The sequence below is a fragment of the Cucumis melo genome, chromosome 1, assembly GCF_025177605.1.
Source record: "Cucumis melo cultivar AY chromosome 1, USDA_Cmelo_AY_1.0, whole genome shotgun sequence".
Classification (NCBI taxonomy): domain Eukaryota; kingdom Viridiplantae; phylum Streptophyta; class Magnoliopsida; order Cucurbitales; family Cucurbitaceae; genus Cucumis; species Cucumis melo.
The window spans coordinates 2,522,954-2,541,405 of record NC_066857.1 but is presented as its reverse complement, the minus strand read 5'-3'; the positions used below and the strand labels follow the sequence as shown (position 1 = coordinate 2,541,405).

Genomic DNA, 18,452 nt, shown 5'->3' with positions numbered 1-18,452 from the left:
TCTTTTTTAAACTATGAAATCCTCGGGGTTCATCGTTTGCCACTCCATTTACCATTTACGAGATGTATGCTGGTAATAAAATAATGTGACGGTTGAGGAATCCAGCATCTCTACTTTTATAATGGGTTTTCTTTTTTTTTTTATTTACATACTTACGCACGTTGGATTATTGTCGTTTATTATAATACATGATTTGTAATTGAAGAATTTACAGGCGTCTCTAAATAGAGTGCTAGGGTCGTAGCGACGAATAACTTTTCTAGTGGAGATAATTTCAATATAAAATTTTTATGCCTGAATGATAGAAATTTTTTTCCTTTTATATATGTATATAATTATCTATGGAGTCAATTATGATTGTCTATTAAGAGAACTCTCTCCCTTGACTCTGAAAGAAGGCATCTATCACGTTCTGCCTGTTTCCTTTCCTTATTTATATTCGCTGCCTAGCAAGCAACGGTAAGCAGAAATACAGGTGCTCACCGAGAGAGAAGAAATGAAGAGCATGAAAGGAGAGGTGTTACTGAACCTGCCCGCCCAGAAAGCATGGCAGATGTACAGAGACAATGATGTGGTTAGTAAAATCAATCCTGAGCTGCTTTCTCGAGCTGAATATGTTCAAGGAGATGGTAGTCCTGGAACTCTTAGGCTCTTTAAGCTCGGCCCTGGTATCTCTCTCTCTCTCTAAAACATTATTGTTTTAATATGTTGTCCTGCCTCTTTATAGAAACACAAGGTGACTTCTCAATCTTTGCTATAACTGTAGACTACATACTAGTTATTGGGCGATTTAGAAGACCAACGAGATTTATATTATCTTTGTTTACAAGGGTAATAGTACTGTGGTATCAAAATTGAGTTACGACTATTAGAGAAAGTACCTATCTTCACACATAAAAAGAAACTTTTGTTGCTTCCTGGTTCTAATATTTTCTTGATTACATGCACTCAAGTATTGCGAAAAACAAATTTAGGGGCAAAAAAAAGAAGAAAAAAAAAAGAGATGGAAGAATTTGTGATGGAATAATTTGGTAGATGCACAAACATAACTATGTATGTCTTTATTAATATTGATTATGATGACACGTGCAGCTGTGAGCAGCTACGTGGAGGAATCGGTGGAGAAGATAGAGAAGGTAGAGACAGGTCGATCAGTGAGCTACGATGTGGTGGGGGGAGAGCTAAGGAAGATGTATAATCCATACAAAGTGACGTTCACATTCACTCCGGTGGAAGGAAAAGAGAAAGAAATGTGCATTGCTCAATGGAAAGCTGAGTATGAACCACTCACTCCGACCATCCCTCCACCGGACAAAGCAAGAGATGCTGCTTTGCAATTTCTCCAATCCTTTGACAAGTTTCAACTCAGCTACTAACAAGTAAGCTCCCCCTTCTTCTTCTTCTTCTTCTTCCTCTTCTATACTTCAAACCAGTATTTGGAAATAACTATGGAAAGGGTAAAACAGTCTATTCCCTCTCCCTGTCTTGTGAAAAAAGGGTTGGGTCGTGTCGTCAGTGTGTTGTGTGAGAGAGACTTTATAGTTGTGAATTTGGGTGCCATCTGTGAAGGTATAATAATGTATGTATGTATGTGGTCTTATTGTGAAGAAAGTGCAGATCCCGATGGAGAAAGTCAAGAAGAATCTATTACATATCCTAAATTTATTTCGACTCTTCTGCACGAAAAAGTATTATATCTGCGTACGTATTTGAATGAGAGAGTATCATATTAAAGTAATACAAAGACTACTGTTGTTTCCATCAGCGACATATATGCAAGTATATCTATAGACTTTGAATAAGTTTCTATATACCTTATTCAAAGTTTATCTCAAAATAAAAAAAAAAATTCAAAGTTAGATATGCTAGAAAGGGGAAAAGAAACGTTGCTACGGATCTCAAAAAAAGGGTTTGTGAAAATGTATCAACTAGGTGCTTTTAACCATAGTTTGGCTTTGGATTGCTAGCACTTAATTAAAATACTCCCATTTAAATCTAAGATGAGATATGCTCTTAACTTAAATTTGTACTATATTCGCTCTAAATTATTTATTAACTACAATAGAAATGGTTAGCAATTTAAACTATTGGTTTATATATATATATATATAAAGGAAAAAAGTTTGGGTTGGATAAATCAATTCGATTCTGATTTGACTAGCGATTTTAAAATGTTAATATGATATATATTTTAGAAATAACAACGTTTGTATGCGTCCCAAAATGCACTTTTATCTATAGATATCTTACTCTCATCATTTTAAGAAATTAAAAGCCCGAATTTAAAATTATAACAAAAATTGACATGGCTCTACTTCTTTCTATGATTATTAAATTTCACTTAAGTACTTATCTTCTAGATAGTGCATATGGACAATGTATATCTCACTTGTCATATATGTTTCAAGCCATTCATCTTTGAATTTTTATGTGAATTGAACATTGAACACACAAAAGTCATGTAACAATTGTTTACAAACCAAATAGTTTAATACCAAAAGAATAAGATCAAGGATAGACAATCATAAAGATTGGTTGTCCAATTTAGAACAATATCACCCATTCCATAACTAAGTGATTACATGCATTTCAAATTCAACATAGGTATCTTCTAAGTGTGAGTTTTTCTTAAGCATTGAAGTAGATATCCAATATCTGTTAGAAGTGTCGATCATGATAATTGTTATATCTGTTAGAAGTGTCGATCATGATAATTGTTGTGTCGTGATAAACCACTGCCTTGAAAGCAAGTTTGGTTGACTGTGGTGCTAATCGTTATGTCGGTTGCTCCCCAAGGTTAACACAGTTTTCCAGTACTAAAGTGCACTCGTAAGCATAGAGAATAGAAACAAAGGCTTTATAAATGCTCAGAATAGAGAAGGAGGTCGAAGTGAATCTGTTTGTTGTGTGAATGATGGAAGGACTTCTGTCCAATTTATAGAGGGGCGATGAAGGTAGTGTGTGGAGGAGAATGATTATCAAAGAGAGGGCACGGAAGTGAACGTCGAACAAACACGTTGCACGACGCGAACATGCGCCACGTTTGAACAAGGAAGTCGGACCGCCTTGACTGTGTAAATGAATTACACGTGTACTAGCTGCCAATGCAAAAAATAAAAGAAAAATAGAAATTGTCCGAACCCACTCACCCAACTGGGTGACAGGGTTTATATGTTCTCTCCCCACTTCAAAGTTTATCAATGTGGGACAAAAATTTGATACTTTGCTATTTGGGCCAAGCCCAATAAGTTATTTCCAACAATATCTAAAAGTTTTAATCTAGTCTAATTGACTACAAAAACACCCTTTTTTCGATTTGAGACCGGCAAATCCAAATATAAAACAAAAATCACAATATATACATTTGGATTTCATATAGCTCATTGGAACAACATTGAAGATTAAACAGATTAAACAAGAATACATCAAAGAAAGAAAACAGATCTTATCTCAATTCATATAGCTCATCAGAACAACCTTAAAAGGATCTTCAAGGAAGAAAGGAAGAAAGCAAAGCAGACCTGTGAATCTATGCTATACATTTCAGTTCATAAGGTAAATACATACAAAAACACGAACACACATCATGAAATTATTTGTAAGTCGCTATGTTTAAGTTTTGTCTCTAATAAAATCAATGGTTGATATGGAGGGATACAATTGATAAACACAATTAAGCTTACATCACTCACTATTACTATTTATTTGCAGTAGCATTACTATCGTCTTTCTTAATACAGTATTACACTTTTTAGTCCATTTCATCTAAACATAGCAAAACACCTTTTAAATAATCCAATTGGATGAGCATGACTACTCCTAACTTTTAATACACAACTCATTTCTATTGGCTTATTCATCTATACTAATTAAGTGATTAAGTTTCATGGTTGCCCATTTCTTGACCAATGGTAAAACACATAATTAAAGTTAATGCAATTAGAATTTTGATATGACTTGATCACATCATCTATTCTGTTCTGTATATATCACAAATCAAGTATAACTCACTTTTAAGATGCTCTAATGTTTGGTAAAGAAGATTACAAAATCTTTCTCACAAATGAGGCATCCTATTCAACAAAATGGGGTCTACTAATTAACTATTACAATTAAGATTCTCGAAAGAATTAAAGATGTCTATTTTGCAATTTATTAGTTTTGGGTCATACATGATTAAAAGGATAATTCCTATTTAACATTTTTAATCTAATATTTTCTTTAAAAAATGAATCTTCTATTGTTTAGAAAATTTATTTTAAACGACAAAATATCAGTACCGTATATCTAACCAAAAATTGAATCTTTCGGCCCTTTTAGGCTAAAATGCTTCAACCTTTCATTTACTACTTTTTTCACATTATGAGTAATATTAATTAGTGATTGATTAACCAATTGATGATGATGAACAAATATGTATGGGGTAGGTAGTTTTTATTTGACGGCATCCATTAGAGTTTCCAAATCCCATTACTTGGTTGTCTATTTTAGCAATACTACTTCTGTACCTAACCCTAAATTAAATGTAAAAACAAATCTCTAAACTAATCATAATTTTAAAAGTCATGTCAGATTATTGTTAATTTTAGTTCCCTATTATAACAATACCATTTTTAAAATGAATGTTAAGATGGTGTTTGGCTCGAGAAATTAGAGTTGGAAAATGTGAAGTTTTACTTTAATACTCTCAAATACCTTAGAGCCTATTATCAATGAATCACAATGCACAGTAGTAAAGAGAATGGAGCACGTCTCCAAAACATTTTCTAACTAAGATGGAAACATCTAGAACAAGGTAAAAGTATCCTTTGAATATGCACAACGATATTACAATGAGCAACCTTAACTTCCATATCAACCGTATACTAAATAAAGGAAGACGTCGACAAGAGAAACAGTAAAAACAATCATCAATAAGAAAAGTATCTAGCAAAATTAACATTTATATAAACCATTCTTTTTTCGAAACAACAACAATGCAATGACATTCATGACATTTGAAACCACATAATAAATATTGTCAATCTCATAAAACCTAACAACTTCAAATAAATTTATCACTATACTAAAAAGATAAATATATATTTAAAGTTATTTTTGTAACGAGATATTAATGATTTCAGCTCATATATTGGTTGCGAGAATAGTTTTTTTATTTTATTTTTTTAAGTTGGAGGGTAAATTTAAAACAACTGTAAAAATATATTTCAACCCTTTTTCATAGTGTGAGAATATTTTGAAAATTTTGAAAGTTTTAAAATATTTTATAACACAATTAGAATTTTCTTTTTATAATATAGCCATTAAGAAAAACAAAATTCTAAAAATCTGTTTATATATAAAAGAAAAGGTTATTGTAGGGGAAAGGACATCATATATTTATAATTTATAAGGTGACTTCCGGAGTCCATGAATGAATAAGTTTACGGTTTACCTAAACAAAACAAAACAAAAGCAAAGCAAAGCAAAGACATTCCAAATTGTGGCGCCATAGCCTTCGCGCCAAAACCTTCACTTCCCGCCATTCCCCTTTCTCTCTATATAAACCCTAATACTTCTCTTCCATTCTTCAACCAATACCAATTCCAATTCCATTAAAAATTTTACCTTTTCCCGTACCCTAAATTACCTGTCCATATCCATCTCTACCATGGTGGTTCCTCTTGGCCCCGGCAAGTTCTACGGCAGCAGTCTTCCTCGTCCCCGCTACTACACCGACGTCAAGCTCAATGATGAACGTGTCGATCCACCGACTCCAGTTCTCGATCCACTCCTTTCGTGGGCTAACGAGGCTCATTGGTCAATGGGTGGTCTTAGCTTCAATCGCCTCAGGCTTCAAGGTCGGATCGAAGGCAATGTTCACAAACTTCGAGTCGAGCGCGAGAAGGTTGCCAAGAAGAAGCTTAAAGCCGAAAAACTTGACTCTGCGCCAAAGAGATCTGACCCAGATGCCGGAGCCGATGCCCATCGCCAATTGAAGAAGGCGAGATCTGTAACTCCACCACCGGCACCGGTTGCAACCAAGAGACGGCGATTGATGGTTCTGTTTGAAGATGAGGACGATGTAGGCATGGACAAGGAAGAAATTGGGGTTGTGAAGAGGAGATTGGTGAAGAAACTGGGAGATGATTTTGATCGGGTGGCTGCAGAGAGTAAGAGGAATCAATTGAAGGGTTTGAAGGACAGAAGCTCAGAGATCAATGAGGTTAATGAATCTGTAATGAAGATCGTCGAGGAGATTAACAATGAAAATACTAAAGTAAAAGAGATCAACATTGAAAAAAAGGGGAAAACTGTTGGAAAAGTCGAGTCTGTATCTGTTTCTGGGACAAGAACTTCTCCCAGATTGGCTAATAAGCGTGCTTAAATTGATTTCAGTATATGAGTATAGTGTAGTCTTTTTTCATCTTTTTGGTCTCTGATTTTCAAACCTGAGCCAAACTCTTGTAATGTTAATTTCTTTCTTTGTCTGTGAAAATATGAAAATGGAATGTATGTCCTCCAAATTATCTGATATTTCTGATTACATTATTAGATGATTTGTGTTATGGATCTTATTCAATTCATGGGGAAAACCCGACGATCTAACCCCTTTATTAGGATTAGAGAAAAACTTAAGAAGGCTAAGGTGAAACTCAATTTGCTGCTAACAAGGTATTTGATAAAATGCTACAATGATTTATGGATATGTAATGTCTTCAAAACTCATTTGAGTACTTAAAGAATCCAATGGGGTAACTTATTGGTTGCTCTAATAAGATAAAATTCAAACCTTATGCAAGCTGTTTTTCAATGCTAGATGATGCTTCTTTTGCTGTTGGTTGATGTGTAGGGTTGTAGCTTGATAGAGGTCTTTGTAATCTTCTTTTTCTTCACAAAAAAAATTAACAAGTGTTCTTTTTTATCAAGATATCATTTTTTTTTCTTGGTTTGCATTTAATTGAATTGTTTGTTGTGTAGCATCGGACCATTTGAGCCTTTACTTCTTTACTAAACGAAGGATGTACTGTTTTAACTTCTAAGTCATACCATGTTTTTGATAAATTGTTCCACAATTTCATTCATTTTCACTATATTTTTTTGGATCTGTTAACAGTTTAATTGATCATTAGAACAAAGAAAAATAATACCTTTGACATAAAAGCGGTGAGCATGAGCATGAGCCCGATAAGCGATAACGATAGAGTGAGGGAATAAGAGTGCTAATGTTTGTGAGTGTTATTGAATCAAATTACTAGAATGCGAACAAAAGAAAATTTGGTTATTTATACTAAAATCTCTTCTTAAAATCCCAGTAAACTCCCTGTATTTCTTCCATTCATTACAAAAACAAAGAGAATCGTAAATCTCTAGTTGTGAAGAAGCATTTCTGGAGAGAACTCAATTCTAAAAAGAACAAAAGAGTGTTTATAAGTTATAATTCATATAAACCCAACAGCTCTACAGCTACAAAGAAGATCTAAAGTTAAACCATTAAAACCCCAATTAATTCCCCAAATCCATCATACACCCATTACACAATGTCAGAATAACCCACAGAAATTGCTTCACCTACACGTACAATCCCAAAAAAAAAGGAAAAAAAAAAAAAAAAAACTTTACCAAATCAAACCCTCGCTAGAAATTTCAGATACCCATTTGATTCAAAACCCTAAATTCTTAGTCTGGATTTCAGTATCTCTAACTCTCATTAGTCTTCCTAAAAAGTGCAAAATAACCCAAAACAGCACAAACAGCAGCCACCAAATTCCCTTCCTTCAACAAAATCTTAATCACGACACCAAAAATCTCTTTAGTGATCTTCCTCCCTTCCACCACCAACAACCTCCTTGGCTTCCCAAAGAAATAAAGCAACACAACAATGGCAATCCAAGTTACAAGTGTAGCAGGAATCATCACAGCCAGTGCAGCCACCATTGAAATAACCCCAAAAACACCTCCAAGAAGCAAAGAAGCATAAATTGCAGGCCACCCAAATGAAGAAGAAGAAGCTTCCACTTGGGATTTATACCAAGACAATATAGAAACAAGAAAATTCCAAGAAGATGACAAAAGAAGAGCATAAACTAGAACAAATAAACATACCCATGTTCTTCTTTTGCTCATAACTCTCATAATCAAAGAATAAGATTTGGGTATTGCTTGTTGTGGTGGGGCTGTTTCTGGGTCTTCTTCCTTATTGTCTGCCATTTCAAAAATAAATAAATAAATAAATAAAAAACCAACCTTGATTTCCAAATCTGTTTAACTCTGTGATTTGATTTCAGTTCCTTCTATAGCTTCTTTCTCTCTGGTTTTGTGCTTTCCCCTTTTGGTGTCAAGGGGCAGTGAGAGAAGATGAAAAGCAGAGGGTATTTGTAAAGAGAAGAGATCGTGAAGGTAAAGAAAAGCTAAAAATAATAATAATAATAATAACAACACTCCACTCTCTGTTTTGGTGCTTTGTGTATTACTTTTCAATGGGATTGGTTTAATGGGTTTTGTGATTGGAAGGTGGAGCACACGCACCAAAAGTATTGATGGATTGGATTGTATTGAATGATAGTTAAGTAGGCTCTTGGGCTCTCCCCTTTGCTTTGAGCTTTTTGTTAATCCTTACCTCTCTTTTAGCCTTTTCGGTTTTGAGCCGATATTTGTTTATCATAGTTTGTATTTAGAACGTAAATCGTTAAATAATGTAACAAAAAACCAAAAAAAAGAATGATATAAAATAGTAGTAAAAGCTATAGTAAATGTAAATTTTGAATAATATTGACTAAAGCTACTTGAGAAGTACAAAATGATAATTATACGAGGTAGTTATTATATTTTTAGGAGAATCATTGCTTCAAATGCATTCTTTGTGTTTCTTGAAGAATATTTTCTTTTTTGGATTTGCATTTGAATTTGATTCACTTGTATATGTATTAGTGATAACGTTTCAAGAGATAGTTGTATAACAAAAGTGATTCCAAATTCAAAAATGTTTTTTATTCCACTTTTTAAAATTTGAAGGTTTCGTGTGTTATATATATCATCTGTAAAAGTTACAAAATTGTCCTTGTTTTTTTTCTTCTATCCTCCACTTCTTCTTCCTCTATTCGTGTCGTTCATTCTCCATTTATTTTCAGAAGTCGAAATGTTGTAGAGATATCTTCGTTGACATAAGAATGTTGCTCAGAACATCAGATGTAGTAGAGCAACAAAGTGAGACAAAGGAGACTAAGAAAGTGTATGAGAAAGAGGAGAATAGAACAATGAAATAACAAGGTATGAGAGATCAAATAGCTTAGTCCATCAAAAAATTTTAGGTCATTCATCCGTTGAACCCAACTTTTCAATGATATTATGTGTTAATTAAAGTACAGGTTTAAAAGTAAACTTGAGCATACCTCACTAGGTTAAGACATCATATTCTTAAGCTAAATATTAGATGTTTAAATTTTCATCCATTGTTAAAAAACAAAGTTGATTTTTCAAAGATTAAGGAATCATCCTAACATGTGTATACTTCCATAGATAAGTATTAGCTTTACAAATACTTCTCAATATCAGTTAAGGTTAGCATAATTCAACTAATAAAGACACTACAATTCTAGTAAATAAGAATCTCGCTCATACATGTTGTAAAGAAAATCCATCACTAAATATAAAATATCGTGTTATAGTTCAAAATTAGCATTTTTCTTAAGTGAAATCAGTAAGCATTAACTTTACGACCATTACCAATATTAAATGTCAAATGTAACTCAAGACATATGGTTCCTTATTTATTTGAATGCACATAGATATAAATCGCAAATGTCTATCTTACACATGACAATATATTAATTATTTGGCACATGCAATTATAAAGATCTCAATAGATGAAGATATATATTAAGAACGCATGGCTTTATACTTTCCAAACAAGTCAAAAATGAGTTAAATTGTATCTCTTAATTTTCTCGAACTCAAATGGTGTGTTTTCTTCTTTATTTTTTGGCTAATTTTTAATTAAATTATAGTTTAAGGAGAGTGATTTTTTTTTAGTAATCAAAATTGTGCAAAACCTAGTATTTGTTGTATGCATGGCCTATTCAATTTTTGACTTAGGAAAAGAAAAGGATTTATGTATAACACCAAGTCAATGTCAAATATATTCTTATACCCATATTCATTTGCGTGTCAAATTAGTATCCTATTTCAAAGGCTTCTTTTTGTTTATACTTTCAATGTAAATAATATACAACTTTTCCTATATATATTAATAATAATCTCCCAATAATAATAAACAATTCCTCGAATAATAAGAATAAAGTACACGAACATGAACCTTTTCGTCGAAGAATCTATCTAAAATTTGTAATTTAACCAAATTATATTAAATTACAAATTTAATGTTCGAACAAAAAAATAAAATTTAGTCTCGATGATTCTAAAACTTAGAATGATTTTACAACATTCATAAATAGTATATATAATTTGGTAAATTTTAGAGCAATACAAACAAACTAAAAAACTACCTCAAAAGACAACTTAAGATAGGGACAAGTACAACGAGAAAACTCACATTCCTTCGGAGACTTAGATGCAAGAGAGTATATTAGACTATCACAACAGTAGCATCCAAAATATTATTATTGTTTGGTATCAGTGTCTTCTTTGTCAGAAAGGAGGTTGATCATCTCTAAAGAATCAATCAGAATCCCACCAGTAGATTCCAACAAATGATTTGTGGGAGACTACTGCCAAGTTCATTTTGAGTATTTATGAGGATGATTTTATGAAATGAGATGAACTAAATTTGAATGAAGCAAATATCAATCTACCATTTAACAAATATGTATATATAATATATATATATATTGACTAATGTTAGAAATATTAATAAAGAAACCCTCATTCCACCAATCTTCTCTTTTGCCTGTTTTGTCAGATAATATCAATGGCTTCTTTTATTGACTCAACAATCACCTTTTTGGTTGAACTCATCTCTCATTGCTATCCCTCATTCATTCTTCTACTGTAGTCTATGCCTTTTTCTTTTTTTGGCTTTTCCCACTTCATCTTCTTCAATTTCTGATCCTTCTCATCATTACAAACTTCCCCAAATTGCCTCCCCCATCATCATGTCTTCTTCGTCCTTTCTTTTCTGCGCCGTTACCTCGATTCTATTATCCATTTCCACCTCTGTTTCTGCTACAGAGTTTGTCTTCAACACCAATTTCACTTCCACCAATACTTTGCTCTTCGGCAACGCCACCATTGATTCTTCCGTTCTTATTCTCACTAGAGATTCCCCTTTCACCATCGGCCGTGCTCTTTACCCTTTCAAAATTCCCATCCATTTCTCCAATTCTTCATTTTCCTTTGCATCTTCTTTCATTTTCTCTGTTGCCCCTCAACCAAATCTTCTCCCTGGTCATGGATTTGCTTTTCTCTTCACACCCTTTACTGGAATCAACGGAACTAGCTCAGCTCAGAATTTGGGGCTTTTCAATTTCACCAATAATGGCAGCCCCAATAACCATGTCTTCGCTGTTGAGTTCGATTCGTTTCAAAATTTGGAGTTCAATGACCCCAATGATAACCATGTGGGTGTGGATTTGAATTCTCTTGAATCTAATGCTTCCTTTGCAGCAGGGTTTTGGAGAGGACCTGATGATGGAGAATTCAAGGAATTGAAGATCAATAATGGAGAAACTTATCAGGTTTGGATTGAATGTCTTGATTCTTTAGTTAATATCACAATGGCTGAAGTGGGAATGAAAAGGCCTAGAAAACCATTGATATCTGTATTTGTTGATTTCCCTGGATTGCTTTTGGATGAGATGTATGTAGGATTTACAGCAGCCACTGGGCAATTAGTTCAAAGCCATAAGATATTATCTTGGAGTTTTAGTACCTCCAATTTGTCTATAGGTGATGCTTTGTTGATAACAGATTTACCGTCATTTGTTCCTCAAAAAGAGGGCTCCATTTTTAACTCAAGAGCTTTCGTATTGGGAATAACTTTGGGGGGTGTTGGACTTGTGATTATCTGTTGTTTTATAATCTATGGTGTTGTAATTATCAAAAGAAGGGGAAGAAAAAAACCAAAGGATGATGAAATTGAAGATTGGGAGTTAGAATATTGGCCACATAGGTTTGCTTATGAAGATGTTTATGAAGCAACTGGTGGATTCTCAGAAGCCAATGTAATTGGAATTGGGAGAAACGGGAAGGTCTATAAAGGGACATTAGGGAGATCAAAAGTTGCTGTGAAGAGAATCTCTGTTGAAGCTGAGAGTGGAATGAGGGAATTTGTAGCTGAGATTTCAAGTTTAGGAAGATTAAAGCATAGAAATCTAGTTAAGCTTATAGGATGGTGCAAAAAGGAGAAAGGCAGCTTGATCTTAATGTATGATTACATGGAAAATGGAAGTTTAGACAAGAAACTATTTGGGTGTAATGATGAGAACGAAATGCTGAGTTGGGAGAAAAGAATGAAAATTTTAAGAGATGTAGCCACGGGGTTGCTATATCTACACCAAGGTTGGGATTCCAAGGTTCTGCATAGAGACATAAAAGGAAACAACGTGCTACTCGACAAGGACATGAATGCAAGGTTAGGAGATTTTGGGTTGGCTCGAATGCAACCCCATGAACAAACGGCAGACACAACTTGTGTAATGGGGACTGTCGGGTATATGGCTCCAGAGGTGGTTCGAACAGGGAGAGTATCGGCACAAGCAGATGTTTTCGGGTTCGGAGTGTTGGTTTTGGAGGTGGTTTGTGGGAGGAGAGCAATAGAAGAAGGGAAGCCATGGTTGATAGATTGGGTAAAAGGATTAATGGAGAGGAATGAGATTGGATTAGCAGTTGATGAGAGATTGAGAGTTGAGGAAATAAGTGGGAATAAGATTGATGAAATGGAGAGAATGGTTTGTTTGGGATTATTATGTGCACATAATGAAGCTGGTGCAAGGCCAACAATGCAACAAGTTGTGAATATTTTGTGTGAGAGAAATGGAAATGGTTCAAATGATGGATTGTTAAATAGACTAAGATCAACAAGAATACTGTCTGAGATTTACCAAGTCAACAATTTTCAGCAAAATCATCCAACGTTTGAAGAAATCAAAACATCTTCATCTTCAACATCACTCATTGAATCTGATATTTTAAAGAGCGGTCGCTAGCAGCAAAGAACTTTGATCGTTTTTATTTAAATACGACAGATTGTCTTAGATATGTAAAGTCAGTGCTTATACTGTGTTCAATTGATGATATTATTGAACTTATTTATTTCTTTTGATTCTTTATATGTATGTATGTAAAAGGTTACTAGAGATTCATGGTTACTAAATTATGTACTTTTTTCTTTTGATTCTGTACATAGGGTGGAGAATCGAACTAAGTTATATAAAATGTTTTTAAAATTGATCTGTCATTTGTTATAATATATAATTTGATTTTAAAATCAACAATCTTCCTTCTTATCGTCTATATTTTGATTGATATTTCTATTGCATTTTTTAAAATTTTACGAAACACGCAATAAAATAAAATAAATGTGAGTGTAATATAAATAAAGGAAGAAAGAAAATTATTGTAAATGAAAAAAACTATAACAAAATTTTAAAAAAAAAAAATGATGGCTACCAAAGTTATCCTTTTTAAATATAGTAACATGAACCCTGTTATCATAAATGTTTTTACTACTTTTGCAAAGCCCTTAAATAAAATACATCAACGGGTTTGGTTTAAAAAGTGTGAAAATATTTATTTATTAGTATAAATAATTTTCCGACCATTTTGTAATATAAATTTCTAGAAATATCCAAACCAACCTTGAAGTTATCTTAATTAAAATTATGACAAAATGAGTTTTGGTACAAATAAATAAGATATAAATAATCTTAATATTCAACCTTGCGGGGATAGCTCAGTTGGGAGAGCGTCAGACTGAAGATCTGAAGGTCGCGTGTTCGATCCACGCTCACCGCATTAATTTTACATAAAAATTATCGTAGGATTATTAGATAACTATCTGTTTTTTAATTTGTTACTTTTGTAATTTAAAAAATATAGTGAGATGTATTCTATTATCATAATTTTTTTTTGCTATTGTCGCAAATGTCCCTTGTTTTTAGGTCATATTTATATGTTTAACTTGATGGGTTTTTTCACGTAACTAACTTATTTTAAAATCTTAAAAAGTTCATTATATTATATAACTCATTCGATTAAAATAAATAGTTTAATGTATTTAGTTTTTGTTGAATTTATGGATTTATTTTGCTAAACTACTGAATTTAGTAAGAAGTGTAAAATGACTTTTGAAGTGCTTTTTTTTTTTTTTCTAATCAAAAGCATTTAGTTCAAAAGGCACAACTATACAATGGCTTTATTAAAATGTACCTTACATATTTTGATTTTTGCCAATAATAATGCCAAATATGACTTTAAAATTGCTTTAAAAATGATGGAATAAAAGTTTTGAAATGAGGTTTATAGGTTTAAAAAATATATTTTCATTTGAATTTATAATTAAATTACTCCAAATTGCCAAATTTAGGGGGCAAAATATTATATTGGTTTTTCCAAGAAAATCTTAGAAGGATTGTAATTTATAACTCCCTAGCTTATATATTCTTGAATATCTAATAATCAACTTAATCTATCTTTTTTTTCTCTTTTCTGATGAGAATACAGAGTGAAAAATTGAATCTTAGATCTCGAAAATTAGATAGCATATATTCATGTTAGTTAAACAATGTTTATGTTGACTAATTAGACTAATTTTTAATTAATGTGATAGAGAAAATTACGATGGACTAAAAAACATGGTAAAAGTAATTTATATTAAAGAAAAAAATATAAGACAATACTCATCACGTTTTAACAGCTTGTTTTAATACGACAACGATGGAGAGATCTGAATCACTACAAGTAAGATTAAGTTGAATTATGTTCTTTTTGTTTTTTTTTTTACGTTAAGAATTTCACTACTTAATCAAAATTATGAAAAGAAGTATATGTTGGATATATATATACATTGTGTAATTATGGAAAGATAAAATAGAGTGAGGGAGATGGTCCCTTTCCCTTTCATATTAAAGGAAGTATGTGTTGGATGGAAGAAAGTGAAACAATTGGATATTGAAACATAAAAATGGGTTTGATTTTGTAGATTAAATTCATCGAGACCATCAAATTAAAATGATGTTTCATGTACAAGTTTAACATGCATGATAGTTAAATTTATAGTTTTTCACTTTTAATGAATTGTGTTTGATTTTGGTCGGTTAAATTTTGACATATGTTTTAATTTTTGTATTTATTTGATTCTATTTTTTATTTTGGAGAGTTACTGAGTTGCTAACTTATAAATAGCAATCTGGTCTTTATTTGGTAGCATTACATTCCAAATTGAAAAGCTCTCTCATTTTGTTTCTTTTTTTTTTTCTTTTGTTTTTGTGTTGAGTTTAAAGCAAACATCAAGAAATTCTATCAAACCCTAATAGTTCGAGGTTGAGAATTAGTCATTGTATTCATTGAAGTATATATGCTTGCAACCTATGCAAAACGAATAATTATCTTCCATACAACGCTCATAAAAAGATGTGTCCCGACTACTTTTTGAGTTTGTTTTGAGGTTCTTTCGAGTCTTTAATTACTTTTATATCTAAATCTTATTACATCATCGCTACTTTGCTATTATAAATCAAATTCTAAACTATGGTTAACAAGTTGAGTTTGAAGTTTAGGAGAAAGAAAAAGAAAAACAATTGATAGTTGTGATTAGGCATTTGAGAATCTCAATGCAAAATATCAAAGAAAAAGACCAAAAGCTTGTGAAAGTGGAAGGACACTTTTGGCTATCAAAACAATCTTTTTCCATTTAATTTAGCCAATATTTTATATACCCTTTATATATATGTATATATATATTGGTTTCAAATCATTCAACCTTACTTTTTCCAAATAAAATAAAATAAAAATCCCTAACCTTATCCCATATATTCTCAAACCCCACATGGTTTCACTAATTATAAGCCTACTTTCATTATTATATTTCAACTTTCCTTTTAATATTCATGAGACCCACATAGAGGAAAATGGATGATCTTTTTATTCTCTATATTTTAAATAGCACAATGACTCATCACCTCTCTCTTATCTATATCACCTTTCTCTAAAAGCTTCAATGTTTTCTTTACTTTTTAAGATTTTTATTTAAAACTAACTTCAATTTTGACTTTTTTTCTTTTAAATTTTTAACATAAGCATTTCCTTCATAAAATACATAAATATATTAGTTAAAAGTGTCTTTATTTATATATAACTTTTAGAATTTGGAAGTGTTTTTTTTTTCTTTTTACTAATTTAAAGTATCTCTTTTAAAATTTTTAATTTTCTTAAACATACTTAAAAATGAAAGAAAATTAAAAATAGAGTAAATATCAAAAATCATATACTTGTGAAATGTTAGTTTATAGAGTCATTTAATACAAAATTAAGTAATAAAAATATTAAAATTTTAACCTTCCTCTGCAAACTATTGAAATTTAAAAAGGGAAATTTACGTATGTAACAAAATTTCAAACTATTTACGGCTCGTATAACAAAACTCATAAATTTAGCCATTTTTAAAGATTCCAGGTTTGCCCTTCCATTTTTCTTTTGCTATTCGTCTTCTTCCTGCAATTTCGTCTTTCTTTTTTCCTTTTTTCTGCAATTTCTTTCCATCATTTTTCTTTTTTATGTCGTATACAAAAAATAACAAAATCTAAAAGATCGTGTACAAAGAACCTTGGAAAAAAATCATTTAGATTGGAGTAGCCAAATGTAAACGATCGTTTAAAAAAGTAAATGATCGTGTAAGAAAAATAAAAGATCGTATATAAAGAATCTTGAAAAAAGATCATTTGGATTGGAGTAGCCAAATGTAAACGATCGTGTAAAACAAGTAAACTATCATGTACCAAAAGAATTAAAAACATCGTGTACCAAATTTTGAAAAAAAAATCATTAGATTTGAGTCCCCAAATTTAAACGATCGTGTAACAAAATTAAACGATTGAATTGAAAAAATAAATTGTAGACATATCTAAACGATCGCGTATCAAACAATAACCAAATCTAAACGATCGCAAATATATTACGCGTCCGTTATTAACGGCGTGGTTGACAGAGCATTTTTGGTATTTTACACGGTAGATCTTTAGACTTTTTCCATTTTTGGAATTGTTCTATAAAAGGTAAATATTTTTTCACTTTTTTATATTTATGAAAAGACCCAATTTAAAACCCACGTTTTAAGTTAAAATAAGTACAACTCACCCTTTCTAAATTAGTATTTTTCTTCTGTAATATTATTTATTCTGTATCGATGATCTATACCTAGCTACTAGTCAATATTGATTTTTCATTAAGTTGTTTCGTGTCAAGCTCATACTTGATTGAGGTCGATTTCAATAACACTTACATTCACCGAAGTGCTTTAAGCTAGATCAATCACATGTCCACACTTTCTTTTTCTTTTTTTCCATGTGGTGAACCTAATTAAATTTGTCTCCAAATAACTATAGGTTTGATATGTTATTCCAAAGTGTTGTTACTTTTTTCTATATAGGGTATTATATATATATATATATCATTCCACTAATTTATTGTTAAGAGTACTTTTCCAATGTGCTCTTGCACCGGTTTCTTGTATTGTTTAAAAAATATGAATGCTAAGAGTTGTATTAGGTTGTTGTAGCAAACAATTTATTTATAGCCTAAACAATAATTATTTAATAAGACTATGAATGGTTCAAATATTAATTATCTATTAGGTTGATATTATAATGCTTTGTTTCTTTTTATATTAAACGTGATTAAAAGAATTTGAACCAAAAAGTTGATATAATAAATTTTTTTATTTGAAATAAAATATAAATTCATATCAATTTTTCTATTGTGTTCTATCATAGTCACTTTTAAAACGTTTTTCATTTGTTCATGCTAAGTTACAATTATTTTGTTAAAAAGAAAATTAAAAAAAAAAAAAGTAAACTCCTTCAACTTTGGATTAAAATATCAAAGTCTTGTTTTTGTTATAAACCATTAAAAATTTGCTACATAATTACAATGATAACAATTAATAATAATAAGGTCAAGAGTGAGAAAATTAGTGAAAATATTTAAAATCTTTTTAACTTTTCAATTTTGTTGGAAGGAAGAATTAGGAGACTTTTTAATCAACGAAAAAAGAAATTAAAATATTATTTTAATTATAAACACCGACGAATTCCGTCCTCAACTTTATTGTCTTTATATAATATAAATAAATAAAACTATTTAATTTTTAATATTTATGAGTAGTTTAGTAGTTATTCTATTTGTTAACCTCCTATCTAAGTTTAAATCTTGAAACTATTTACTAAAATTATTGAATTTTATTTATGTTATAGATTCAATATTAATATTTTATTACCAACATTTTGTATTTCATAGTTTTT

The 18,452-nt window shown here is 31.2% G+C and overlaps 4 protein-coding genes and 1 non-coding gene across 5 annotated transcripts; 4 read left to right on the top strand and 1 right to left on the bottom strand.

The window, feature by feature from the left end:
- Nucleotides 1-197: 197 nt before the first annotated feature.
- Nucleotides 198-1,688, top strand: LOC103495511 (uncharacterized). Its single transcript, XM_008457093.3, has 2 exons — nucleotides 198-668; nucleotides 1,093-1,688. Exons 1-2 carry the CDS (start codon nucleotides 497-499, stop codon nucleotides 1,374-1,376), a joined length of 456 nt encoding a protein of 151 aa, XP_008455315.1. The 5' UTR covers nucleotides 198-496; the 3' UTR covers nucleotides 1,377-1,688.
- A 3,725-nt stretch (nucleotides 1,689-5,413) lies between these two features.
- LOC103495510 (uncharacterized) lies at nucleotides 5,414-6,516 on the top strand. Its single transcript, XM_008457092.3, has one exon. The coding sequence runs from the start codon at nucleotides 5,651-5,653 to the stop codon at nucleotides 6,365-6,367; it is 717 nt and encodes a 238-aa protein (XP_008455314.1). The 5' UTR covers nucleotides 5,414-5,650; the 3' UTR covers nucleotides 6,368-6,516.
- An 868-nt stretch (nucleotides 6,517-7,384) lies between these two features.
- On the bottom strand, nucleotides 7,385-8,408 carry LOC103495508 (uncharacterized). The gene has a single exon (XM_008457091.3). It carries the CDS (start codon nucleotides 8,188-8,190, stop codon nucleotides 7,681-7,683), a length of 510 nt encoding a protein of 169 aa, XP_008455313.1. The 5' UTR covers nucleotides 8,191-8,408; the 3' UTR covers nucleotides 7,385-7,680.
- Nucleotides 8,409-10,867: 2,459 nt separating this feature from the next.
- On the top strand, nucleotides 10,868-13,386 carry LOC103495507 (probable L-type lectin-domain containing receptor kinase VII.2). Its single transcript, XM_008457090.3, has one exon. It carries the CDS (start codon nucleotides 11,091-11,093, stop codon nucleotides 13,140-13,142), a length of 2,052 nt encoding a protein of 683 aa, XP_008455312.2. The 5' UTR covers nucleotides 10,868-11,090; the 3' UTR covers nucleotides 13,143-13,386.
- A 491-nt stretch (nucleotides 13,387-13,877) lies between these two features.
- TRNAF-GAA (transfer RNA phenylalanine (anticodon GAA)) lies at nucleotides 13,878-13,950 on the top strand. Its single transcript has one exon. It is a non-coding gene; the product is annotated as a tRNA-Phe (tRNA).
- The last annotated feature ends 4,502 nt before the right edge of the window (nucleotides 13,951-18,452 follow it).

Excerpts from the sequence above, each read along its gene's own strand:
- LOC103495511 (XM_008457093.3), top strand. The coding sequence starts at position 497 with ATGAAGAGCATGAAAGGAGAGGTGTTACTGAACCTGCCCGCCCAGAAA. Across the intron at positions 669-1,092 it reads GCTCTTTAAGCTCGGCCCTG|CTGTGAGCAGCTACGTGGAG; the intron begins GTATCTCTCTCT and ends TGACACGTGCAG.
- LOC103495510 (XM_008457092.3), top strand. The coding sequence starts at position 5,651 with ATGGTGGTTCCTCTTGGCCCCGGCAAGTTCTACGGCAGCAGTCTTCCT.
- LOC103495508 (XM_008457091.3), bottom strand. The coding sequence starts at position 8,190 with ATGGCAGACAATAAGGAAGAAGACCCAGAAACAGCCCCACCACAACAA.
- LOC103495507 (XM_008457090.3), top strand. The coding sequence starts at position 11,091 with ATGTCTTCTTCGTCCTTTCTTTTCTGCGCCGTTACCTCGATTCTATTA.